Genomic DNA, 23015 nt, shown 5'->3' with positions numbered 1-23015 from the left:
GGGAGCACTCTAGCAGACCCAACCAGACCCCTGTCTATTTACTAGCTCAAACTCTATACCATCTCAAAGATGGAGAGTTTCCCTTTAGAGGATGTTTATGGGGAGATATTTCTATCTTCTGATGAGGAAAAGCAAACTTCTTCAGATGGACCAATTTAAGATTATTTAGCATATGACTCTGCTAGGTTGCTGTCCTCTAGGAAATATTACATACTCGTAAGTGACATGTCCTCAACCTCTTGTTTGTCAAACACACCAAATCCATCGCTCAAACATTTGAGATATTAGTCACAAACAAATGTTTATTAAAACTGATTATTTGGAGAAACTCATTCTAAGGGCTGTATAAAATACAAAGATTAATAAAGAAGTTTTTATCCAATGAGCAACAAATGAAAAACAACTATAAGATACAATGATAATTAAATGAGATATAATAGAATTATGAGGCATACAGAGGGAAGACTCATTCATTCAGAAGAGAAGGCTCCATAGAAAAGATAGCATGTATTGAGGAGAGACTTAAAACATAAATAGGATTTGAAAGGCTGATGAAAATAGGATATGTGCAAAAGCACAGGGGCATTAAATGGATAAAGAACAAAAAAAAATCACAAGAGTCTATTGTATCTAGAGCCCATGGGAGGATGTAATGAGAGGAGAGGCTGGATATATCATTTTGGAACATCATTAAGAACCTTGAATCCAAACTTCCACTAAGAAATTTTTGTTAATGCTTGAAATTATTTTTTTTATTTGTGAGAGTTGGGATTTTCTCTCACAGATTTCCCATTTCCTCTGTATTAATCCAAATACTAGTGAAAGGCATCAAAGATTCAGGAAATCTTGAAATAGCAAGAGTCTACACATTCTAAATTCGTTTACCCAAGGATATGGGTCCGTGTAGTGAATGGCTAAATTAAGCAAAAAGGCTACCACCCTCAAATGTGAACTACTTATGGATGAAGACCTAACAGTGGAGTAAAGATAAAAATAAAATTTATGAAAAACACGTTATGATCCTAGGGCCAAAGGAATTCTCTTAGGAATCAGGGGGAAATGTTCGGTTAAAAAAAGTAAACAAGGATCATTTTTGGTTTGGGGCCTTACTTAGGTCACCCCGCAGATCAGCACTTACTCTTCTCACACACAGACACATCTGGGAACAGACATGAGACAGCAACTCCGTGTAACAAGCCTGAGTGTTCAGTGGTGGGAACATATGTCCTTCAGAGAAATAAAGGACTCCTTCCGCTCAAAGTGTGACACTCACCCCTCTTTCCTTTCAGGTTCAGGTGACCTCAGATCCTCAAAACATCACGAACCCTGATGCTGCACACCTCTCGCTGGCCATCCCATCAAGGTCAGAGGAACCATGGCAAACCACACCACTGTCACTGAGTTTGTCCTGCTGGGGCTCTCAGACGCCTGTGAGCTGCAGATGCTCATCTTCCTGGGGCTCCTCCTGACCTACCTCCTCACTGTCCTGGGGAATCTCCTCATTGTGGTCATCACCCTCATGGACAGGCGTCTCCACACCCCCATGTACTACTTCCTCCGCAACTTTGCTGTCCTGGAGATCTGGTTCACCTCCGTCATCTTCCCTAAGATGCTGACCAACATCCTGACCGGATACAAGACCATCTCCCTCCCAGGCTGTTTCCTACAAAGTTTCCTCTATTTCTCCCTGGGCACCACAGAGTTCTTCCTACTGGCATTGATGTCCTTTGACAGGTATGTGGCCATATGTAACCCCCTGCGTTATATCACCATCATGAGCAAAAGGGTGTGTGTCCAGCTAGTTCTTTGTTCGTGGGTGACAGGATTCCTCCTCATCATCATTCCAACAATCATCATACTTCAGCAGCCATTCTGTGGTCCCAATATCATTAATCATTTCTTCTGTGACAACTTTCCACTCCTGGAACTCATTTGTGCAGACACAAGTCTGATAGAGCTTCTGGGCTTTATTGTGGGCAACTGCAGCCTGCTGGGCACTCTGTGTGTGACAGCCACCTGCTACGGCCACATCCTCCGCACCATCCTGCATATCCCCTCCGGCAAGGAGAGGCAGAAAGCCCTCTCAGTCTGCTCCTCCCACCTCATTGTGGTGTCTCTCTCCTATGGCAGCTGCATCTTCATGTATATCCGGCCTGGCAAGGGCAGCGAGGGGGACAGGAACAAGGTGGTGGCCTTGCTCAACACCGTGGTGCCGCCGGTGCTTAACCCCTTTATCTACACCTTGAGAAACAAACAGGTGAAGCAAGTGTTGAGGGAGCAGGCAAACAAACTCTTCTTACAAAGCTATGGAACCAAGTGGCTAAAGCTGATAGTCCCAGACAAGCTAAGGAAATATCAAGCTGCTGCAAGAAATCGAACTTGTCCCAATCAGAAAAATCTCTGATGGATGACCAGTTGGTTAAGTGGTTAGAGTGCGATGCTTACAACACCCAGGTCGCCAGTTCGAGTCCCACATGGGCCAGTGAGCTGCACCCTCCACAACTACATTGAAAACAAGGACTTGACTTGGAGCTGAGCTGCGCCCCGCCCCCCCACCACGTTCCCCCCTACACACACACTAGATTTTAAAAAAATGACTTGACATCCTGGAAAAACACACTGTTCCCCAATATTCCCCCATTAAAAAGAAAAATGTCTGATGACATATTTCTGGGGTGCCAGTCACTATGCAACTCAGCATAAACCAGGAAGCTCTCTGGACCCTCAAGGTATATTCGGTAATTGTCAGATTTGAATACTTCTGCTCATCCATCTGTGTCTGCCTGGCCTGGCTTTCCGTCAGAATACAAGCTCTTTGATGGCAGGTACTAGCTCTGTAATTCACCATAAGCCTCAAGCACCAACCCTTTGACATAGACATACAAATACTCAATAAGTACTTGCAGACCGATTGCCAAGTCAAATGAGATATTCTCTGCAAAGTACCTTAAATAGTGATGGCACATGGTAAGTCCTCAATAAAAGTTAGTTCCTTTCTTTCATTTTTTATCCTGCCTTTCCTCTTTTGCTTTTGATTTCAAACTAGTTATCAACAAAAGCATTTTTTATTTAAAATGTTATAAATTTTATATTCAAAATTTTATATTAACCCATATAAAAAAGTTAAAAAAAATTTTTTTTCAATTCAAGTTGATATACAACATATCAGTTTCAGGTGTAAAACAGTGATTAGATATTTATATAATTTACAAAGTGATCACCCCAATAAATCTAGTACCCATCTGACACCACACATAGTTATTACAATATTATTGGCTATATTCCTTATGCTGTACTTTCCATCTCTGTGACTATTTTGTAACTACCAATTTGTGCTTCTTAATTGCTTCAACTTTTTCACCCATCCCAACTTCCTCTCATCTGGCAACTATCAAAATGTTCTCTATAACTATGAGTCTGTTTCTGTTTTGTTTGTTTGTTTTGTTCTTTAGATTTCCCCATACTTGTATAAGTGAAATAATATGGCACTTGTTTTCCTCTGTCTGACTTACTTCACTCAGCACAATATCCTCTAGCTCCATCCATGTTGTTACAGATGGCAAGATTTCATTCTTTTTTATGGCTGAGTAATATTTCATTGTAAATATGTACCAACTCTTTATCCATTCATCCATTGATGGACATGCAGGCTGCCTCCATATCTTGGCTGTTGTAAACAGTGCTGCAATGAGCATATGGATGCACATGTACCTTTGAAGTAATGTTTGGGGTTTCTTGGGATAAATACCCACAAGTGGGATTACTGGGTCCTTCTTTGTCTCTTAGAAATGTAAATCAAAACCACAATGAGATACCACTTCACACCCATAAAGATGGCCATTATTTTTAAAAATTGAAACAGAACATAAGAAGTGTTGGCAAGAATGTAGAGAAATTAGCACCTTTGTACATTGCTGGTGGGAACATAAAATGCGGTAGCCACTGTGGAAAGCAGTGTAGTGGTTCCTAAAAGAGTTAAACATAGATTTACCACACGATACAGCAATTCCATTTCTGGATATATACCCCAAGAACTGAAAGCAGAGACTCAAACAGATGTTTGTACATCCATGTTCATAGCAGCATTGGTCACAATAGCCAAAAAGGTGGAAACAACTCAAATGTCAATTGCTGAATGAATAGATAAACAAATAGGGTATATACATACAATGGAATGTTGTTCACCCTTAAAACGGAATATAATTTTTATAAATGCTACAAGATGGATGAGCCTTGAAGACATTTTGCTAAGTGAAATAAACTAGACACAAAGGGATAAATATTGTATGATTCCACTTACCTGAGGTACCTACAATAGTCAAAATTGTGTAGACATAAAGTAGAAATGTCGTAACCAGGGGTTGGAAGTGGGAGTGGGAATAAAAACTTATTGTTTGATTGATACTGAGTTTCGATTTGGGATGAATAAAAGTTCTGGAGATGGATAGTGGTGATGATTGCACAACAATGTCTGTGAACTTAATGCCACTGAATTGTACACTTTAAAATGATTGAAATGGTAAAATTTATGTTATATGTATTTCACCACAATAAAAAAGATAGATTCCAGATCAAAAACAAAACTGTTATCTTTGACTTCCCTCTTTCTCTTATGTCCTACAACCAAGCCATCAGCAAATTCTGTGGGTTATACCTTCAAAATATATACAGAACAAAACCCTACCACTTCTTTTTTTTTTTTAATTTCAAAGATAGAACTTTATTCATCATATGTATATTTTTTATTAGCTTCAGGTGTACAAAACAATGTAATAGTTAGACATTTACACCCCTGACAAAGTGATAACCTCCCTCCCCCAATCTACTGCCCCTCTGACATCGTATACAGCTGTTACAGTTCCATTGACTCTATTCCCTACGCTGTACTCCATGTCCTCCCACGTCTTACCACCACCACCATTACCTTTTTGGTCCATACCACCTTTCCTTTCCTTTAGGTTCTCCGGAGATCTCCTATTTGCCACCCCCACCCCATCCCCATATCCCTGGAGGAGTTAGGAAGCTCATGTAAGAGGGAGGCAGGCTTGCAGAATTAAGACAGATGAAGTCAACAACACACTCTTTTCTCTCTGAAGATTTCCTGCCTGAAATAGGCCTACGTGGAGGAAGGCGTACATTTTAACTTTAAATGAAGTTCAGAATTTTAACAATTACATACGATTGGACAATTTAATAACCCCACTCTTTGGACTGATAGTGAATGCAACAAAGACTTCTAAAACTATATGAATGGCCAGAAAATTTGTCATACCTGTCCTGATTCTATCCAGTGGTCAAGGAAGAAATAACTACATGAATAGGTTTGAATCGGTGTGTAGGAAGGGGGTAGAGCGGAGAATATATATTACAAATAAAGAGTTATTGTATATAATATATAAAGACAAACAACCCAATAGCTAAATGAGCTAAGAATGTGTATAAACACCTCACAGAAAAGCAAACCCAAAGAGCCAGTACATAAATGAAAAGATGCTTAACTATATTAATAGTCAGGACAATTCAAATGAACAATTAATCCTTTTGATGACTGATAAAGTATTTTTTTAATTTTTAAAGTAATAATGGTATTATATTTCTATTTCAAAGAATATTATTGTTTTTATACTTAACTGAAATATTTACAGATGAAATAATACAATGTCGGGGATTTGCTTCACAATAATATGGGAAAAGGGAAAACAGGTGGTGGCCTCGGTGAAACAAGAAGGGCCATGACTTGGTTGAAGCTAGGTGATGACTACACCCAGTCCCGTGCCTTCATAGCTCTCATAATATCTTGTTATTACATATTTATTCATACGTGTTTCTCTCCTTGAATTTTAGTATGACCAAAAGACTAATTTTCCAGTTCAGGGGGAGGAAAGTAAACCAGGTTCCTTTTCCTTCACCCAGAAACAAAGATTCACATAGTAAGGATAAAATCATGAGGACGTTTTTTTATTCTCCCTGACCCTCTCAAGACCCAGTGAGGAAGAAAAGGGAGAATCCTTAGTCACACAGGGAGTTGCGGTTTCCATTTCTCACCATGTCTGGCAGGTACCCATGGATGGGTGACCACCACCCAAGAGCTACAGATCTCAGAAAGTCGGGCCTTTCCTGGTCTGGCCAGAGACGGAATACAATTTCTATAATCAGCTCTTAGCAGGTGCAACTGGTGTGTGCCATGAACACTCCTTACCCACAGCTGTCCAGTTATCAGGGCCCCCTTCTGATAGGTCACTGGTGTAGTTATGACTCTTTCCAAGAATAAGGTAACTACACAAGCAGTTCATCTGAGGTGACCAGGTGTTTAGGGAGTGGGTTGCCAACCCTAGCCATCCTATCACCTCAAGAATAGCCAGACTCAAGGGACAGTCAAATTCACTCACTAATCCATTTAAAACAGCTGAAAGGCAGTTAGTCACTCACTTGCCTTTTCAAACACATCGTTGTTTCCTAGAATCATAATACTTACTGCATTCAAGTTGTATCAGCCAGTTTTTTCTGGTCTAGGGAATAGTTTGGTGAGCAAAGAGAGAAAGTGAGATTACAAAAGTAGCTTTAGCTTGAATGGGCCAGGGACGGAGACGTGGACTGTCCCAAGGTCTTCTTACCAAGATTCACCCAATGGAGAGTAAGTTCCATGGGGACAGGGAACCACGTCTGTTTCGTTCATCACTCATAGTTATCCTCAGTGCATAGTACAGTGCCTAGCACATAATAGGTAGTCAATAAATATGCATTAAATGAATGATTGATTAATTAATTAAAAATTCTTCACCACCACCCCCACACACATACACATACTCCAACTCATTTTTCAGGTCTCAGCTTTATACTCGTATAACTCCATCCGGAACATCTGCCCTATCCTTCAGTCTGGTTAAGGATCTCCTATGAGCTCTCCTCAGTCACAATAGTAATTAATATTTGTGTGATTGTTTAATATCTTTCTTCCCCACAAAATTCTGCCCATGTACCTCCAGCATCTAGAGCAGTACTTGTCACACAATGAGCACTCAACAAAAACTTGTTGACTATTTTAATAACTGTCTTCTTTGTTACAATGAAATTTCATTAGGAGTGTCTGAGCTTCTCGACCAGAACAATGTAAACGTTCAATACCAAAGTTGAAGAAAGTAAGAGGTAAGGGACCTTCCTAGGTCCCTATTACCACTGATGGTAATGAATCTCAGGGGAAGCACAGCTCCATCCCACAAGAGAAGAGTGAGTATCTTCAGACTGGTTAAGTTTGAGCTGTGTAACTTGTGTATCTCTGAGTTTCCATGGAGACCAAACAGAACCCCAAGCAGTCCAGGCCTTATGCCAGATTCACAGAGACAAGGAGTCTGCCATGAATAATTTACCTCAGAATCCTCTATGGGCATCATGTCCCTGGAAGGGCATGTACCATTAGCTAGAAGACTCTTAAGCCCAACTGAAGTCATACCAACCCACTTCAATTGATGTCTGCCTCTGTCTTAGTATAGGAGGGATGAAAGAATCATTAATTAGATTTCTACATCTATTTCCCAAGGAAAGTGGTCCAGCAGCCACACTGTGAACGAAGAGGAGAAATAGAAGCTTCCTGTGAAATTGGTGAACACAAAAGTTCTGGGGAACATATAGAGATAGCTCATTGCTGAGGAGATCTGGGGATGAGTCAGTGACAACAGAATCAGGGAGCATTTCTTAAGACAGATTGGTAGTTGGAAAACATGGAGGTTTGGTGACACAAACAGAACAAAGAGAACAGGACCTGCCTATGTCCGTGACCTACAGACCATGTTACAGCTCTGGAGCTTCTTTCACTTTGAATCTCTGGTGAGTCCCCCAAGAAGTGTAGTTAGTCCTCAAGCAACATGGCAGAGCCAGGAGCTTCCTGTGAAAACCAGGAGTCTCCATCATCAGAACTGCCTTGAGGACAATTGAGCACCTCACCTAATAGCTAGTGAGGGAATCTGCATTGGGGCAATTTTTGGAATGGGAGAAGGGGAATCTGATTCTTCTGGACACTCTGCCTAGGACTCTGTTGTCTGTTTTCAGGTGTCCACTGGCAGGCTATGGCACAGCTGACTTATTTGATTATTTTCATCATTCTCAGTTTGTTTCCCTTTTGTCTCTCCTGAAACATTCTACTTAACTCTTAATCCAAATGGGCTCACTGTGATGGTTTCTTTTATAATTTTGAATTTGTTATTGTATAAGTAATAATAAAAATAATAACAAGAAGAAAGAAAAGTCACCCGCTATTCTCCCATTCTTATATGGCAATTAAGCTCATTTTTCCATGTTCTCATCCAGTTCTTCTTAATATAAATACATATTTGATATAGCTATAACGTAGTGTTACCATTTCCATAACGCAACCATATCACATTAGTTCCTGCTCCTGTTCCAGATGGAATCAGCTCTTCCCTACAGAAGCTTGCCTTAACCTGTCCTTTGTATAAAAGCAGCCAATGACAAGATTACCTAGCTCTTATCTAGATCTCTAAGGACAATATTAAGCAATGTAAAACCTAGAAATGACAATAATTTAAAACAAAGATATAGTCTCTAAAGTGGAAATTGAACCAATGAACAACTCTATCAGCATTTTTCATTATTATTCTTTATTAATATCACTGAGGAAATTATACCAAACTATTGAGCATCATACCTAATTTACAAATGCGTGCTCTTCCCCCTCTACATATTCATTTCATAGCACATGTATCCTAAAACACATTGGCAAAATAATATATTAACAAAAAGTTTGTATTAACATGGCAAAAACTTGTCATAGTAATATGTGGGAAAGAGAGTTGCAACACAAGTATACATAATCTATGAGCATGGCTATATAAACCAAAAAACACTAAATAATAGAAAAAATACAATAGAAATAAGTCAAAATCTTAATAAAAGTTGTTTCTGTGGGACTATAGGTGATTCTTTTTCCCCCATTTCTCTGTATTTCTTAAACTTCCCATAATGAACTGATAAAATTTTTGTATTTTTAAAACTGTTCATTCAAATACGTACGGCCCAAAATTTCACTTCCTCCAATTTCACTCTTACTTGTTCTTATTATTACCCTATACTAGAGTTCCAACCACAAAGGGAGAAATAAAATAGCTAACATTATGTGACTACTTGCTTTATGGCTAGCCTTGTGCTAAGTGTTGGCTATCCATTATTCATTTAAGTTCTGGGACAACTTTTTATAGAGGTACTTTTATTATTCCAACCAGGAAACAGACTTTTGGTGAGGCTAGGTAGCAGGCCCCAGATAAGTTAGTAAATTATGAAGCTCAGGTGCAACCACAGTCTCCTGAACTTGAATGTCTTCCGTAACAAGCTATAAAGTAAGTATTTCCTCAGTAAAGTTCTGTGATCCATTGCAACGAGAAATACAGAGGGTGCCAAAAAAATGTATGCACATGATAAAAAAGGAAAAAACTATTAAAATTGTAATACTCAATATATGCTGATAACAAAAGATAAATACAAGTCACGTTTGACTTCTGCATTTACCATCAGTGCCCAGACACTTCCGATTATGGGGAACTACTGCTTGAGCATAAATAACGTTTCTTAAAATGTGTACACAATTTTTTGGCACCTCTTATATTTTAATTGGCTTAGGAGACCCCTTACAACATTTGGGCACATATGGGTGATCTCAACTGATCTAAAAGAAAAGAATGAAAGGTTTTAAACACAGTTTCCTAACAGAAACAAGAGAAATGGGGGGAAAAATTGGTAAAGGCAAAATCTTTCGCAAAGAATCCCAGAAATTTTATTTTTTAAATGGGTCAAATTATATGACTTGATGCTAACTCAGTGAGGAATTTGGACAACTAGCCTGAGGAGGGAAAGAAAGCCACTAGTAGGTCAAACAAATAAAGGACTCCTTCAGCTTGAAGTGTGACACTCACCCCTCTTTCCTTTCAGGTTCAGGTGACCTCAGATCCTCAGAACATCACGAACCCTGATGCTGCACACCTCTCGCTGGCCATCCCATCAAAGTCAGAGGAGCCATGGCGAACCACACCACTGTCACTGAGTTTGTCCTGCTGGGGCTCTCAGACGCCTGTGAGCTGCAGATGCTCATCTTCCTGGGGCTCCTCCTGACCTACCTCCTCACTCTCCTGGGGAATCTCCTCATTGTGGTCATCACCCTCATGGACAGGCGTCTCCACACCCCCATGTACTACTTCCTCCGCAACTTTGCTGTCCTGGAGATCTGGTTCACCTCCGTCATCTTCCCCAAGATGCTGACCAACATCCTGACCGGATACAAGACCATCTCCCTCCCAGGCTGTTTCCTACAAAGTTTCCTCTATTTCTCCCTGGGCACCACAGAGTTCTTCCTACTGGCAGTGATGTCCTTTGACAGGTATGTGGCCATATGTAACCCCCTGCGTTATGTCACCATCATGAGCAAAAGGGTCTGTGTACAGCTAGTTTTTTGTTCGTGGGTGACAGGATTCCTCCTCATCACCATTCCAATGTTCATCATACTTCAGCAGCCATTCTGTGGTCCCAATATCATTAATCATTTCTTCTGTGACAGCTTTCCACTCCTGGAACTCATCTGTGCAGACACAAGTCTGATAGAGCTTCTGGGCTTTATTGTGGCCAACTGCAGCTTACTGGGCACTCTGTGTGTGACAGCCACCTGCTACAGCCACATCCTCCGCACCATCCTGCACATCCCCTCCGGCAAGGAGAGGCAGAAAGCCCTCTCAGTCTGCTCCTCCCACCTCATTGTGGTGTCTCTCTCCTATGGCAGCTGCATCTTCATGTATATCCGGCTTGGCAAGGGCAGTGAGGGGGACAGAAACAAGGCGGTGGCCTTGCTCAACACCATGGTGCCGCCGGTGCTTAACCCCTTTATCTACACCTTGAGAAACAAACAGGTGAAGCAGGTGTTTAGGGAGAAAATGAGCAAGCTCCTCTCATAAAGATGAGCTGGACCTGAGACAGGGGTAAAGTTGCCTCCTTACCTCTACAAATGTAGCTCCTGTTCTGAGCTCCATGAACTATCCCCTCCTAGACAGCGTTGTGCCATGTGCTATAACCTACAGTACTTTCCCACATGTATCATTGACTCATGCAATCTTGTCAGACAGTACTGAAAACTCAGTATACCACGTCTATGCCTGCAATGTCTGAGTTTCTTAATTTTGCCTAATTTTTAAGTTGTAATTATAAACTTAGCATTCCATCTTCACTAGAACCTTCAAAATTGGTAAAAATATCCTCAACAAGAATATATTTATGGGGCTGGCCCGGTGGCTCAGGCAGTGGGAGCTCCATGCTCCTAACTCCAAAGGCTGCCGGTTCGATTCCCACATGGGCCAGTGGGCTCTCAACCACAAGGTTGCCAGTTCAATTCCTCAATTCCTGCAAGGGATGGTGGGCTGTGCCCCCTGCAACTAGCAACGGCAACTGGACCTGGAGCTGAATGCGCCCTCCACAACTAAGACTGAAAGGACAGCAACTTGACTTGGAAAAAAGTCCTGGTAGTACACACTGTTCCCCAATAAAGTCCTGCTGTTCCCCAATAAAGTCCTGTTCCCCTTCCCTAATACAATCTTTTTTAAAAATAGCAATATAATTATGACAGACTTCAGAAATATTACATGTATAGAAAAATTAATGATGTAGCTAGCCAAGCAATATTAAACAAAAAAAAAGTATCAGATTTTAAAACTCTAAGAACAGATAGAACAATGGAACTGGATATATCAATTGGAAATATGATGCAGTACATATGATAAAAGTAGACTTTATAATCAGTAAATTAAAGAAAGTCAATTCAATAAATGATGCCACAATTATTGGCTAACCACAATAGAAGCCTTCCTTTCAAAAAGAATGAGATTTAGTACTTGGTTGGTTATTTGGGCATGGGGAGGAGGTTAAAGCAGAACAATTTAAAAGTGATTTACGTCTTAAACATTTATTTGAAATTAAAACCTATAAACAAATATTTATTCACTAATCTATAAATATGTTTGTTTGTTTTTGAGAATGAATCTCATGATTGTTGTAGTCTTTCATATTTAAAACACATCCACAAGGGTGGCTGGATGGCTCATTGGGTAAGAGCGGGAGCTCTGAACAGCAGGGTTGCCAGTTCGATTCCCACATGGGCCAGTGAGCTGCACCCTCCACAACTAGACTGAAGGACAATGACTTGGAGCTGATAGGCCCTGGAGAAACACACTGTTCCCCAATATTCCCCAATAAAATAAAAATAAATAAATAAATAAAATGAAATAAAACACTTCCATGACGTATCCTTTATAATTTTCAGGATTTGTTTCAGTAGTACACAAAATTAAAAGATACCTGAGAAACTATCTGTGATCAGAATTTTAGAATTTTCACTTTTTGTTTGTTTGCCAGTCTTCAAAGTTCTCATCCACACCTCATTCAACAACAACAAAAAAACTTTTTATTATCTGGCTTTATGGAATCTATTGAAAGGAATTAACTCAGTTTTCATAGAAACAGCTTTACTTCACTGATTTATCTTTATTTAGTTAAAATACATAAATACAATAACAAGTCCAATTATCAAAGGGAGATTTGGAAACAGACAACTGACTCTTGGTACAAGCCAACTGGTGGGAACAAGATTATGCATGGGTACTACAGAAGCCTACAGGCTGCAAAGCTAGTAGCTGCAAAGCATTCTGTGGACCTCAATCATTTTGAGAGGCAATATAGCAGAGATTGAGAACATATACTGGAAACCTACTACCTGGGTTCAGATTCAAACTACCTATATGATCTTGGCCAAGCAAGACTTCTTTGTGTCTCAGTTTAGATAGATGATAGATAGATAGATAGATAGATAGATAGATAGATAGATAGATAGATAGATAGATAATGATAGTATTTATCTGAGAATCCTTTTAAATACTAATGCATTAATATGTGTTACAATGCTTAGCATAGGGCTTGGTACAGAATAAGTACCATGTTAAGAGTCAGATACTATGTTTTACTAATGAAGGAACAAGTTGAATAAGTGAAGGTGAATTAAGAGATCATCTAGTATCTGGGAAGAAAAGTTAAATTGGATTCTCACCTCATATCTTAAACTGAAATAAATTCAAAATGAATTAAATAGATAAATATAAAATATGAAAACAAAAAATAGGTTAAAATTATCTTATTAAGGATTGTATGGAGTTTTTAATAGAAAAAACATAAAAATTAATTTATAAATTTGGCTATGTAAAATTTTTTACTTCTTTATGTCAGAAAAAAACCCATAAATGATGTAATGGCCATATGTTAATTTCTACCTACCTAGCATCCATTCCCCATTTTAAAGTAATAGGACCCTGATTTTCCTCAGGAAAATCCCTTCCCACTCTCAGTCCATACAGCTAAGGTGGTGCTGACTTCATCCCCAACCAATCAGAGCATGGCAATAGTTATTGGCTCAGAAATATCCACATGACTAAAATCAGGCCAGTGAAACCAAATAAGTCTCAATTAAAAGATATTTACAAGTATGGGAGCTGATGGAAGAGAGACTCTCTCTCTCTCTCTGCTGCACTTGAAGCTGGAAGAATGTAGGTCTGAGAAAAGTATAAACCACTTCCCAAATAATTTTATGAGACTAACAAAACCTTGATACCAAAACTGAAAAGCACATTACAATAAAGGAAAATTACAAACTATCTTCCTCACAAACATGGTACAAAAATCCTAAATATCAGCAAACTGAATGAAATGATACATAAGAAGGATACCAAGTGAGACTTACTCCAGGAATGCAAGGTTGGTTTAATATTTGAAAATCAATCAATATAATTCAGTGCATCAACAAAATAAAAAAGAAAAACCATATGGTCATCTCAATGGGTGCAGAAAAATTTTTATAAAATTCAACAAATGTTTCTTTTGAAAAAAATAACTCTTTAGCACATCCTTAAATTAAAGGAATATCTGTAATTTACTGAAGGGTAACCATAGAAACTTACACCAAATATTATACTTTATGGTAAAATGTTGAAAGAGTACGCTCTAAGACCAGAAATTAACTAAGGCTACTCACAACCACCCGCTCCTAGAGCTCCTAGCCAGTGCAATACAGAAAGAAAAAGACACAAAACGACTAAATGCTGAGAATGGATGAAATAACACTATCATTATCACTACTGACATAATCTTGAAATTAATCAGTTAATGATGTAACTGCTAATCTACAAAAAAGTTTTATTTTTATATGCCAGCAATAGTTAGAAAATTAACATTTTTTAATGATCAATATTAAGTGGCATCAGAAATATTAAGTAGCTAAATAAATCTAACAAAAGATGTGCAAATCCTTTACTTAAAAATTACAAAACATTATTAGGAAAAATGAAAGAACACCTAGATAAATGGAGGGATCTACCATTTTTGTGGATTAGGACACTAATATTAGCCCCCAAAATAATCCATATATTCAAATAGCCTCAATCAAAATCTAGACTTTTTTGTGGAAATTGACACATTGGTAATAAAATTTATATTAAAATGCAATGAGCCAAGAATTGCCAAGATAATCTTAAACAAGTACAAAGTTGGAGGATTTATTGTACCAGATATCAAATCTTATATGAGCTTATATAAGCTTATATAGCTACAGTAAACAATAAAAATCTTATAAAGCTACAGTAAATAAGATAATATGGCACTGGAACAAGGATAAATAAATAGATCAACGGAATAGAAGAAAGAGTCCAGAAACAGACCCACGTATACATAGATACTTGACTTAGGACTTTTCAATAAATGGTGCTGGGCCAATTAGATATTCACATGAGAAAGAAATAAAACTTAACCCCATCTCAACACTATTTCCAAAATACATCCACAGAGGAAGTACATCTAGATGTAAAAAGGAAAACAGTGAAGCTCCTAGAAGATAACATAAATATAAATATGTCTTTTATGAGCCCAGAAAGGAAAAAAAAAATTTAATTTGCACAAAAAGCAATAATCATTTGTGTGTGTGTGGGGGGGGGGAACTAATAATTTGAACTACCTTAACACCAGAAAGGTCTATTCATCAAAAGACACCATTTAGAAACTTAAAAGGCAATCACATGGCAGGGGGGCGGTTAAACGTCTAACTATTATGTTGCTCTGTACACCTGAAATTTAAAAAACAAAAAATCCTACAACGACAACAAAAAGGCAACCACAGTGTAGAAATTTTTGCAACACATGTAACTAACAAAGAGATCATATCTAGAATATATAAAGAACTCCTACAAATAAATAAGAAAAAGGCAACCAAATAGAAGACTAGGCAAGCACTTTGAACAGGCAAATAACCAAAAAACATATGACAAGTTGCTTAACTTAATTTGTAATCAGGGTAATACACGGGGGTGGGGGGTGGGAGATGACGGTAAGGGGGATCGAATATATGGTGATGGAAGGAGAACTGACTCTGGGTGATGAACACACAATGGGATTTATAGATGATGTAATACAGAATTGTACACCTGAAATCTATGTAATTTTACTAACAATTGTCACCTCAATAAATTTAAATAAATAAATAAATAAATAAATAAATAAATAAATAAATAAAAAGACTCCTACCCAGTAGAAAGGCTAAAATTAAAAAGATTGACAATACCAAATGTTTTCAAAGACTGGAGCAATTTGAATTTTGATACACTGCTTAAGAGGCATAAATTGGTACAATCACTTTAGAAAATTATTTAGAAATGTCTACTTATGTTAACCATACTCGCAGCCTATGATCCATTAATTCCACTCCTAGCTATATACTCAACAGAAATACATATATACGAGGTGTGATAATTAAGTTTGCAAACTTGTTGCAATGATGTTGCTAAACTTTTTTGATATCAGAGGGATTATTCATTATGAATGTGTACCAACTGGACAAATAGTTAACCAAGTTTACTATTTGGAAGGGCTGAAAAGGCTGTGTGAAAAAGTTAGACGACCTGAATTTTTCGCCAACAATTTATGGCTCTTGGCATCACAACAATGCACCAGCTCACATGGCACTGTCTGTGAGAGAGGTTTTAGCCAGTAAACAAATAACTATATTGGAACACCCTCCCTACTCATCTGATCTGGCCCCCAATGACTTCTTTCTTTACTCAAAGATAAAGGAAATATTGAAAGAAAGACATTTTGATGACATTCAGGACATCAAGGGTAATACAACGACAGCTCTAATGACCATTCCAGAAAAAAGAGTCCCAAAATTGCTTTGAAGAGTGGACTAGGCACTGGCATCAGTGCATAGCTTCCCAACGAGAGAACTTTGAAGGTGACTGTAGTGATACTCAGCAATGAGGTGTGTATCACTTTTTCTAGGATGAGTTCTCGAACTTAATTGTCAAACCTCCATGTTTGTGTCCCTGAAAAACACGTTCTGGAATGCTTTTAGGAGCATTATTTGAAAGAGCAGAAAAGTAGTAACAAGCCAAATGTCAATCAGTAGGAGAATTAATAAATAAATAAATTGTGCTATGTTTATAGAATGGAGCACTATATTACAAGAAGAAACTATTTCTACAAGCAACAACATGGATGAATCTCACAAATTTGTTAACAAAACAAGCCAGACCCAAAAGACTGCATGCTATATGATTCTATTTATATAAAATTCAACAACAGGCAAAACTAATTTATGGTTTTAGAAGTCAAAAAAGTGCTTTATTTGGAGAGTAGAGAGCAGTGAATAATTGAGAGGAGGCATAAGGGGAGCTTATGGATTATTGACAACACTCTATTTCTTGGTTTGGGCAGTGAGTACTACCCAAAGAACGTGTCCATTTTGCGATAATCCATTGAATGAACACTTATGATTAGTTCACTTTCCTGTATGTATGTTCTACTTCATCCAAAGAAAACTAGGTTACATTTTAAAAGGCAAAAAAAAATCTTGGTTTTTATTGAAAACATAAATACCCAAGAAGCTTTTTATAAAGTCCATTAATATTATATTGACTCTCATGCTCTTGAACATTTCATGACCACAGAAAATAAGCTATATTTTGTTGTATTTTTCTGTTCTAGAAGCTTCACGGTTTTAGACTTTATGTTCAAGTTCTTAATTCATTCTGAGTTGATTTTTGTGAGTGGTGTAAGATAAGGATCCAGTTTCATTGTTTTGCATGTAGCTGTCACTTTTCCCAAAACCATTTATTGAAGAGACTACTTTTCCCTCATTGTATGCTCTTGGCTCCTTTGTTGAAAACGAGTTTATTTTTGGGCTCTTTATTCTGTTCCACTGATCTATGTGTCTGTTTTTATGCCAATACCATATGTTTTTACTACTCTAACATTGTAATGTAATTTAAAATCAGGAAATGCGATTCCTCCAGCTTTGTTTGTTCTTTCTCAAGATTGCTTTGGCTATTTGGGTCTTTTGTGGTATCAAACAAATTGTGGGATTGTTCTTTTCTATTTCTGTAAAAAAAAAAAAAAATGCCCTTGTAATTTTGATAGGAATTGTATGGAATCTGTTGATTGCTTTGGATAGTATGGACATTTTAACAATATTAATTCTTCCATTCCATTAACATACAATATATTTCCATTTATTTGTGTCTTTTTTATTTTCATCAGTGTCTTATAGTTCTCAGTGTACAGATCTTTCACCTCTCTGGTTAAATTTATTATCATTCCATTTATATAAAGTTATAGAAAATGCAAATTAAACTATAATGATAGAAAGCAGATTAGTGCTGCCTTGACATAAAGATAGAGGGGAGATCAACTACAAAGAGGCATGAGGAAATTTTGAGGTAATAAAAATTTTATTATCTTCATTTTATATATATATATATATATATATATATATATATATATATATATATATATCAAAGCTCATCAAATTGTATATTTTAAATCAGTGCATTTTTTTGTGTGCCAGTTATATTTCACTAAATATTTTTTAATATGAATTTTGAGGTTAAAAATGCAGCTTAGATACAGCTAAAGGCAGTATAAAGGAACTCAGAGGTAGATGTGAAGAAATTATCCAATTGGAGTAATAGGGGTACTGGGTGGGGGGCCTGGGTTGAGGCTGGTGAGCCACATTGCCTGCACTACGGAGGACACAGCTCTGGCCTCAGGGACCCGCCAGGCAGGCCAGCAGCCGTAAGGAGTGGTGAAATCATAAGTGATCCAAGGCCAGGGTCTCCTCTGGGTGATCGGTGCCCCACCATGGCTCAGAAATCCTGAAGGAACTGAGTAAGTATTATGGGAAGCTGAAACAGGAGAGAGATGACACCCAGAAAAGGAGAGTGTTGCACTCCATTCGAGAACCCTAATTCAGAGCCAGGAGCTGGATGAGGAGAAGATCCAGATTGTGAGTCAGATGGTGGAGCTGGTGGGGAACAGGACCAAGCAGGTAGACAGTCACATGGAGCACTTTGAGACCCAGCAAGAAGTCAATGACACCACTGGCCACAGAGGCAAAGCCAGCCAGTATAAGTCTGAGAACAAGACAATCACGCAGGCAGAAAAGCCCAACAACAAGAGGTCCTGGCAACAGTGCAACAATCAGGAATCAGGAGAACGCAGCTAATAATTATGGCCATGATGACATCACTTTAGGAATGCCTAAGGAGAAGAAAGCAAAGAACTCCAAGGGGGAGAAATGCTCCAAGGCCAAAGCAGAGAGGGAAGCATCCCCCACAGACCTTCCCATTATCCCATACGAACCAACATACTGTCTGTGCAATCAGGTCTCCAATGGAGAAATGATCAGCTGTGACAATGAGTACCCCATCCAGTGGTTCCACTTCTCCTATGTAGGAATGAATCATAAACTAAAGGCAACTAATACTGTCCCAAATGTCAAGGGGAGAAGAAGAAAACCACAGATAAAGCCCTGGAGACATCTAGAAAGGAGAGAGCTTATAACAGGCAGTTGGTGGACCTTGCTGAACAGCAACGAGAGCTAAGCTAGTGTATTTATTATATTGCCACCTTTGGTGAGGTGCAAGGATTGTATAATGTATATTTTTAAAGACTGTTAGAAAATGAGCCATTCCTTTTGTAGGAATGGCAGTGATTTTCTTTGCCTTTTGTTTTCATTGGTATACATGTGTAACAAGAAAGTGGTCTGTTTTTAGAAACTAAGATAAGAAAAGAAAAATTATCCAGAGAGCAGTACAGAGATAGACATTAAATATGAAAGTGAATTTAAGAGAAATGGTGATTAGAGTGAGATATTCTATTACACTGGTGCAAAAGTAATTGCGGTTTGTGCAATTATTTTTAACCTTTTAAACTGCAATTACTTTTGCACCAACCTAATAATATAAATTAGAGTTGTAAAAGGACTATAGAGAATGACAGAGAGTCCATATTCAAAGAGATAATGTCTGGAAATTTTCTAGAATAGTGAAAAACATCAATCCTCAGATTCTGGAGGCTCAGCAAAACCCACACACCAGACACATTCTCATGGAACTTCAGAACACCAAAGACAAAGAGAAGATTTGAAAGCAACAAGAGAGGAAAAAACTAAATCTCCTGTAAAAGAACAATTAGATTCTCTGCGAACCAAAAGCAACAATTAAAAAACCAGAAGACAGTGGAATGTAATGAGATAAAATAATTATTAACCTAGAAGCCCATATTTAGCAAAAGTCTCTCAAGAACAAGAGCAAACTAAAGACATTTCAAGTCACACAAAACCTGAAAGAGTAGGTCATTAAGAGAGTCTCTCTAAAATAAATTACTTAAATGGAAAAAAATAGCCCCAGATGGAAGAACTAAGAAGCAAAAAATAAAAGACATCGATTAGGCAAAATAATAATAACATTTACTTTTGTAGAATCAAAAGCAAACCAGTAATCTAAGGCTCATGTGTTATATAGTAAGAGGATAAAGAGATTGATGAAATTAGCCTTTGTTAATTGTACATACGAAAAATTCTGGGGAAACCTCTAAAATAAGAGAAATAGAGTTTGTGACTTTAGTAGAAAAAAGAAAAGGAATGAGAGGGTAAAAGAAACTTTAATCACTCCAAGAGAAGACAAGAAAGGAGAGGATTTAAAAAAAAAAAAAAAACACGGAAAAGAAAAAAAACAGAAGCAAAACAAATACAAAGTGTAAATGAAATAAGGTTAAAATAAAGCCAAATATATTAGTAGACAAAATAAATGTAAATGAATTAAATTAAGATTTTTGGATTGAAATTTTTTAACTTAAAACTTAGCTATAAGCTATGTATAGGAGGTAAAACTAAAGCATGACAACCAAAAAAAAAAAATCTATCAGAAGATGAAAAAAGATACGCCAGTATTATGCCATTTTAGGAATTTCAAAACCTTCACTTTGGACATATCTATGATCTGAGGCCTTCCTTACTAGAAGGTAATAAATTACAGGTATATGGTGTATATAGTATCTAGCTTTGTTCAGACCACAAACCAAGCTATTTCAAGTTCCCTTGCTGTGAAATGAATTGATTTAGTCACTCATTCATTCACCCATTTGTAACCAATAGTAACTGCTCCACAAACCCATGTGATATGTGGCTACATGTGGTCACGTCTTTTTTATTTTTTCAGTTAATTGTGCAAGTCTTCTTCTCTATCAGCAGCAATTTCAGTGTTTCTTTGTTGGGTCTTCCTGTTCCCACTCTGAAGGGTCTCAGAATTCCAGTCCTTACAGGTTGGACACACACACACAGACACACACAGACACACACACACACACACACACACACAAATCCACTAAGCTTTTCACCATTTCAGTGCACACCAGCGACTTCCAGCATTGCATCTCAAAAAGATCTGAGAGGTTTTTTTAGCCACAGGAGTGGCTCTGCCCGTGCTGGCAGCCCCAGGAGCTGCCACCCACCGACTCTTCTTTGGAGAGGATGTCTTCAGAAGGAGCCTTCTGAAGGAAATTCTCTAGTGAGTGCACGGTCATTTGTCTTTCTAAAGGAGATTCCCAAACTGATCCTGAGGTGCCTGTGGGTCCCGTTGTAGGAGAAGTCATAGCACGGGAGCCTGCCTTCAGTGATTCAGGGAGACTTCCAACTTTACAGCACTTCTGTCACTTTTGAAAAGGAACATACATATTGAACCGCTATCAATTTTCCTTTGAAAATAAATCTCAGTGTCAACCTCTTCTCTCCACCTACACTGCTCCCACCTAGTTCAAGTCTCCAGCATCTGTCATGGATGATTGCAATGGTCTCCTCACCCACCGCCTGGAGGCCCCTTCTGCCCACCCTCCAGCCCATCTTCCACCAGGCAGCCAGAGTGAGCTTTATAAAACACAGATCAGGTCAGGTCACTTCCCGATCTAAAACTCATCAGTAGTTTCCCTTTAATCTTCAAATGAAACCTAAATGCCTTACCTAACACTCAGTGTTTTTTGGTGACTCCAAGATGACTTGATTTTCTGAGACTCCCCAGTTGATTCCAAGGTGCCTCGTCTGGCCCAGGCCTAGCTGTCCAGCAGCAGCTCCTGCCCTTGCCCCTCGTCCACCACCCTCCAACCACACTGGCCTCCTTTCTGGTTCTGGGACAGGGCAGCTCTCCCCCCTCCTTAGGGCTTTTATTCATGCTCTTTTCTGTACAGTTTCCCCCAGCTCTGCCTGATGAGCTCAGCTCCTTCTTCAGGTGTAGCTTAAATATGTCACTCCCCAGGGAAGTCTGCCCTGACCACTCAGTTTATATCCATCCTCCTGCTTCATAATTTTTTACCTCAACACCTATTTATTTCACTAACAGCACTTCAAATTTAAAACGAATCCTTTCTGCCCCACTTCGCTGCAATCTTCCTGAAGACAAGGACTTGTTTTGCATCTAGCATCTAGCTGGCGTTCAGTAAATGTTTAATGAATGGTGGCGCATCGTGCTGCACACAGAGTCATTCACTCAGCTATTGTTATTGCACCATCTTCTTGCTGCCTACAGATGGGACAACAAGGTCCCCTTCATCTGTATTTATCTGCCACCACCTGCTTTATCCCTTAGGGTTTTATTCTTTCAAATCATATTACAAAGTTTTAACTGAATCATTCTTCGCTTGTTCCCCAGAGAACAGAGTTGACTTATAATTGTACTTCTGCCTTAATCACCTGAACAACTTCAGCACACACCAGCAAAAGCTCTACACAAAAGCTGTTTCCCTGCCAGGAGGAGGATCCTTAGGCGGCCGGAGGAAGGAGCTCAGGGAGCACAGAATGTTTCCTCCCTCTGCTGCTCACAGTTGTCTGACTGTGAGTAACCCCGCAGAGGCGAGGAAAGAGAGAACTGGCCATTTTGAAGGCACGTGATCACTTTTGATGACAGTGTGCTAATCTGGGTTCTTCCCCGAAATACGTCCCTGAATCTTGACTCAGGATGACATCCACGTGGAACCTTCCCTTTGGGTGAAGTGTCCCTGCCTCCAGTGGGCCATGTGGGAACTTCACTTCAAAATGCCCCACCATCCTTACAAATAGACACCGACTGCACTCGGTGCTTTTACCACCTACATGTTAACAAAACTTTCCTGCTCAGTCAGCATTTGTCCCACATTTTTCATGTTACCAATATGGAATAAAATTCCCAACCTGTAGTGCTGAATACAGTTCATAACCAAGATTATAAAATACTTTAAAATTTCCAGTTATCTGTTTATCCCTCCTAACCCTCTCTAGCCTGTCTTCTTTTCGGTAATTTCCCCTTTGCTGTCCAAATCGCTGGAGGAAGAGAGGGAGAGACAAGGGATCGATGCTGGAGGGAGACATGGCGGGGAGGTAGTTTCTAAGTGAAACTCTGTGAACAGTACTGACCAGCATTAAAAGGTTGATACGGTGAATGAGGTTATATAGAATTTCTTACAATGGCCCCTACGATCAATCAATCAACAGTTATTTATTGAGTACATGCCACCTGTGTATCATTCATTCACTCATTGGGTTCAACAAAATTTTATGCTGCCAGGATCTGTGCTAGGTGCCGGAATGCAAAAATGAGTAAGATGTGGTCTCTACTCTCAAATAGCTC

General features: G+C 38.7%; 2 protein-coding genes and 1 pseudogene across 2 annotated transcripts; all 3 read left to right on the top strand.

The window, feature by feature from the left end:
- The first annotated feature begins 1348 nt into the window (after positions 1–1348).
- LOC148758621 (olfactory receptor 6E1-like) lies at positions 1349–2404 on the top strand. Its single transcript, XM_088796935.1, has one exon. It carries the CDS (start codon positions 1376–1378, stop codon positions 2402–2404), a length of 1029 nt encoding a protein of 342 aa, XP_088653061.1. The 5' UTR covers positions 1349–1375.
- Positions 2405–9991: 7587 nt separating this feature from the next.
- LOC148758620 (olfactory receptor 6E1-like) lies at positions 9992–10952 on the top strand. The gene has a single exon (XM_088796934.1). The coding sequence runs from the start codon at positions 10026–10028 to the stop codon at positions 10950–10952; it is 927 nt and encodes a 308-aa protein (XP_088653060.1). The 5' UTR covers positions 9992–10025.
- A 2832-nt stretch (positions 10953–13784) lies between these two features.
- On the top strand, positions 13785–18967 carry LOC148758619 (inhibitor of growth protein 1-like; annotated as a pseudogene).
- The last annotated feature ends 4048 nt before the right edge of the window (positions 18968–23015 follow it).

The sequence above is a fragment of the Rhinolophus sinicus genome, chromosome 3 (assembly GCF_057876585.1).
Source record: "Rhinolophus sinicus isolate RSI-liver-muscle chromosome 3, RSI-T2T, whole genome shotgun sequence".
In the NCBI taxonomy this organism is placed as follows: domain Eukaryota; kingdom Metazoa; phylum Chordata; class Mammalia; order Chiroptera; family Rhinolophidae; genus Rhinolophus; species Rhinolophus sinicus.
The sequence above is the reverse complement of the archived record's forward strand: the minus strand, read 5'-3'. Positions and strand labels throughout refer to the sequence as shown.

What these genes read in the sequence shown, in the direction of transcription:
- LOC148758621 (XM_088796935.1), top strand. Translation starts at nt 1,376, where the DNA reads ATGGCAAACCACACCACTGTCACTGAGTTTGTCCTGCTGGGGCTCTCA.
- LOC148758620 (XM_088796934.1), top strand. Translation starts at nt 10,026, where the DNA reads ATGGCGAACCACACCACTGTCACTGAGTTTGTCCTGCTGGGGCTCTCA.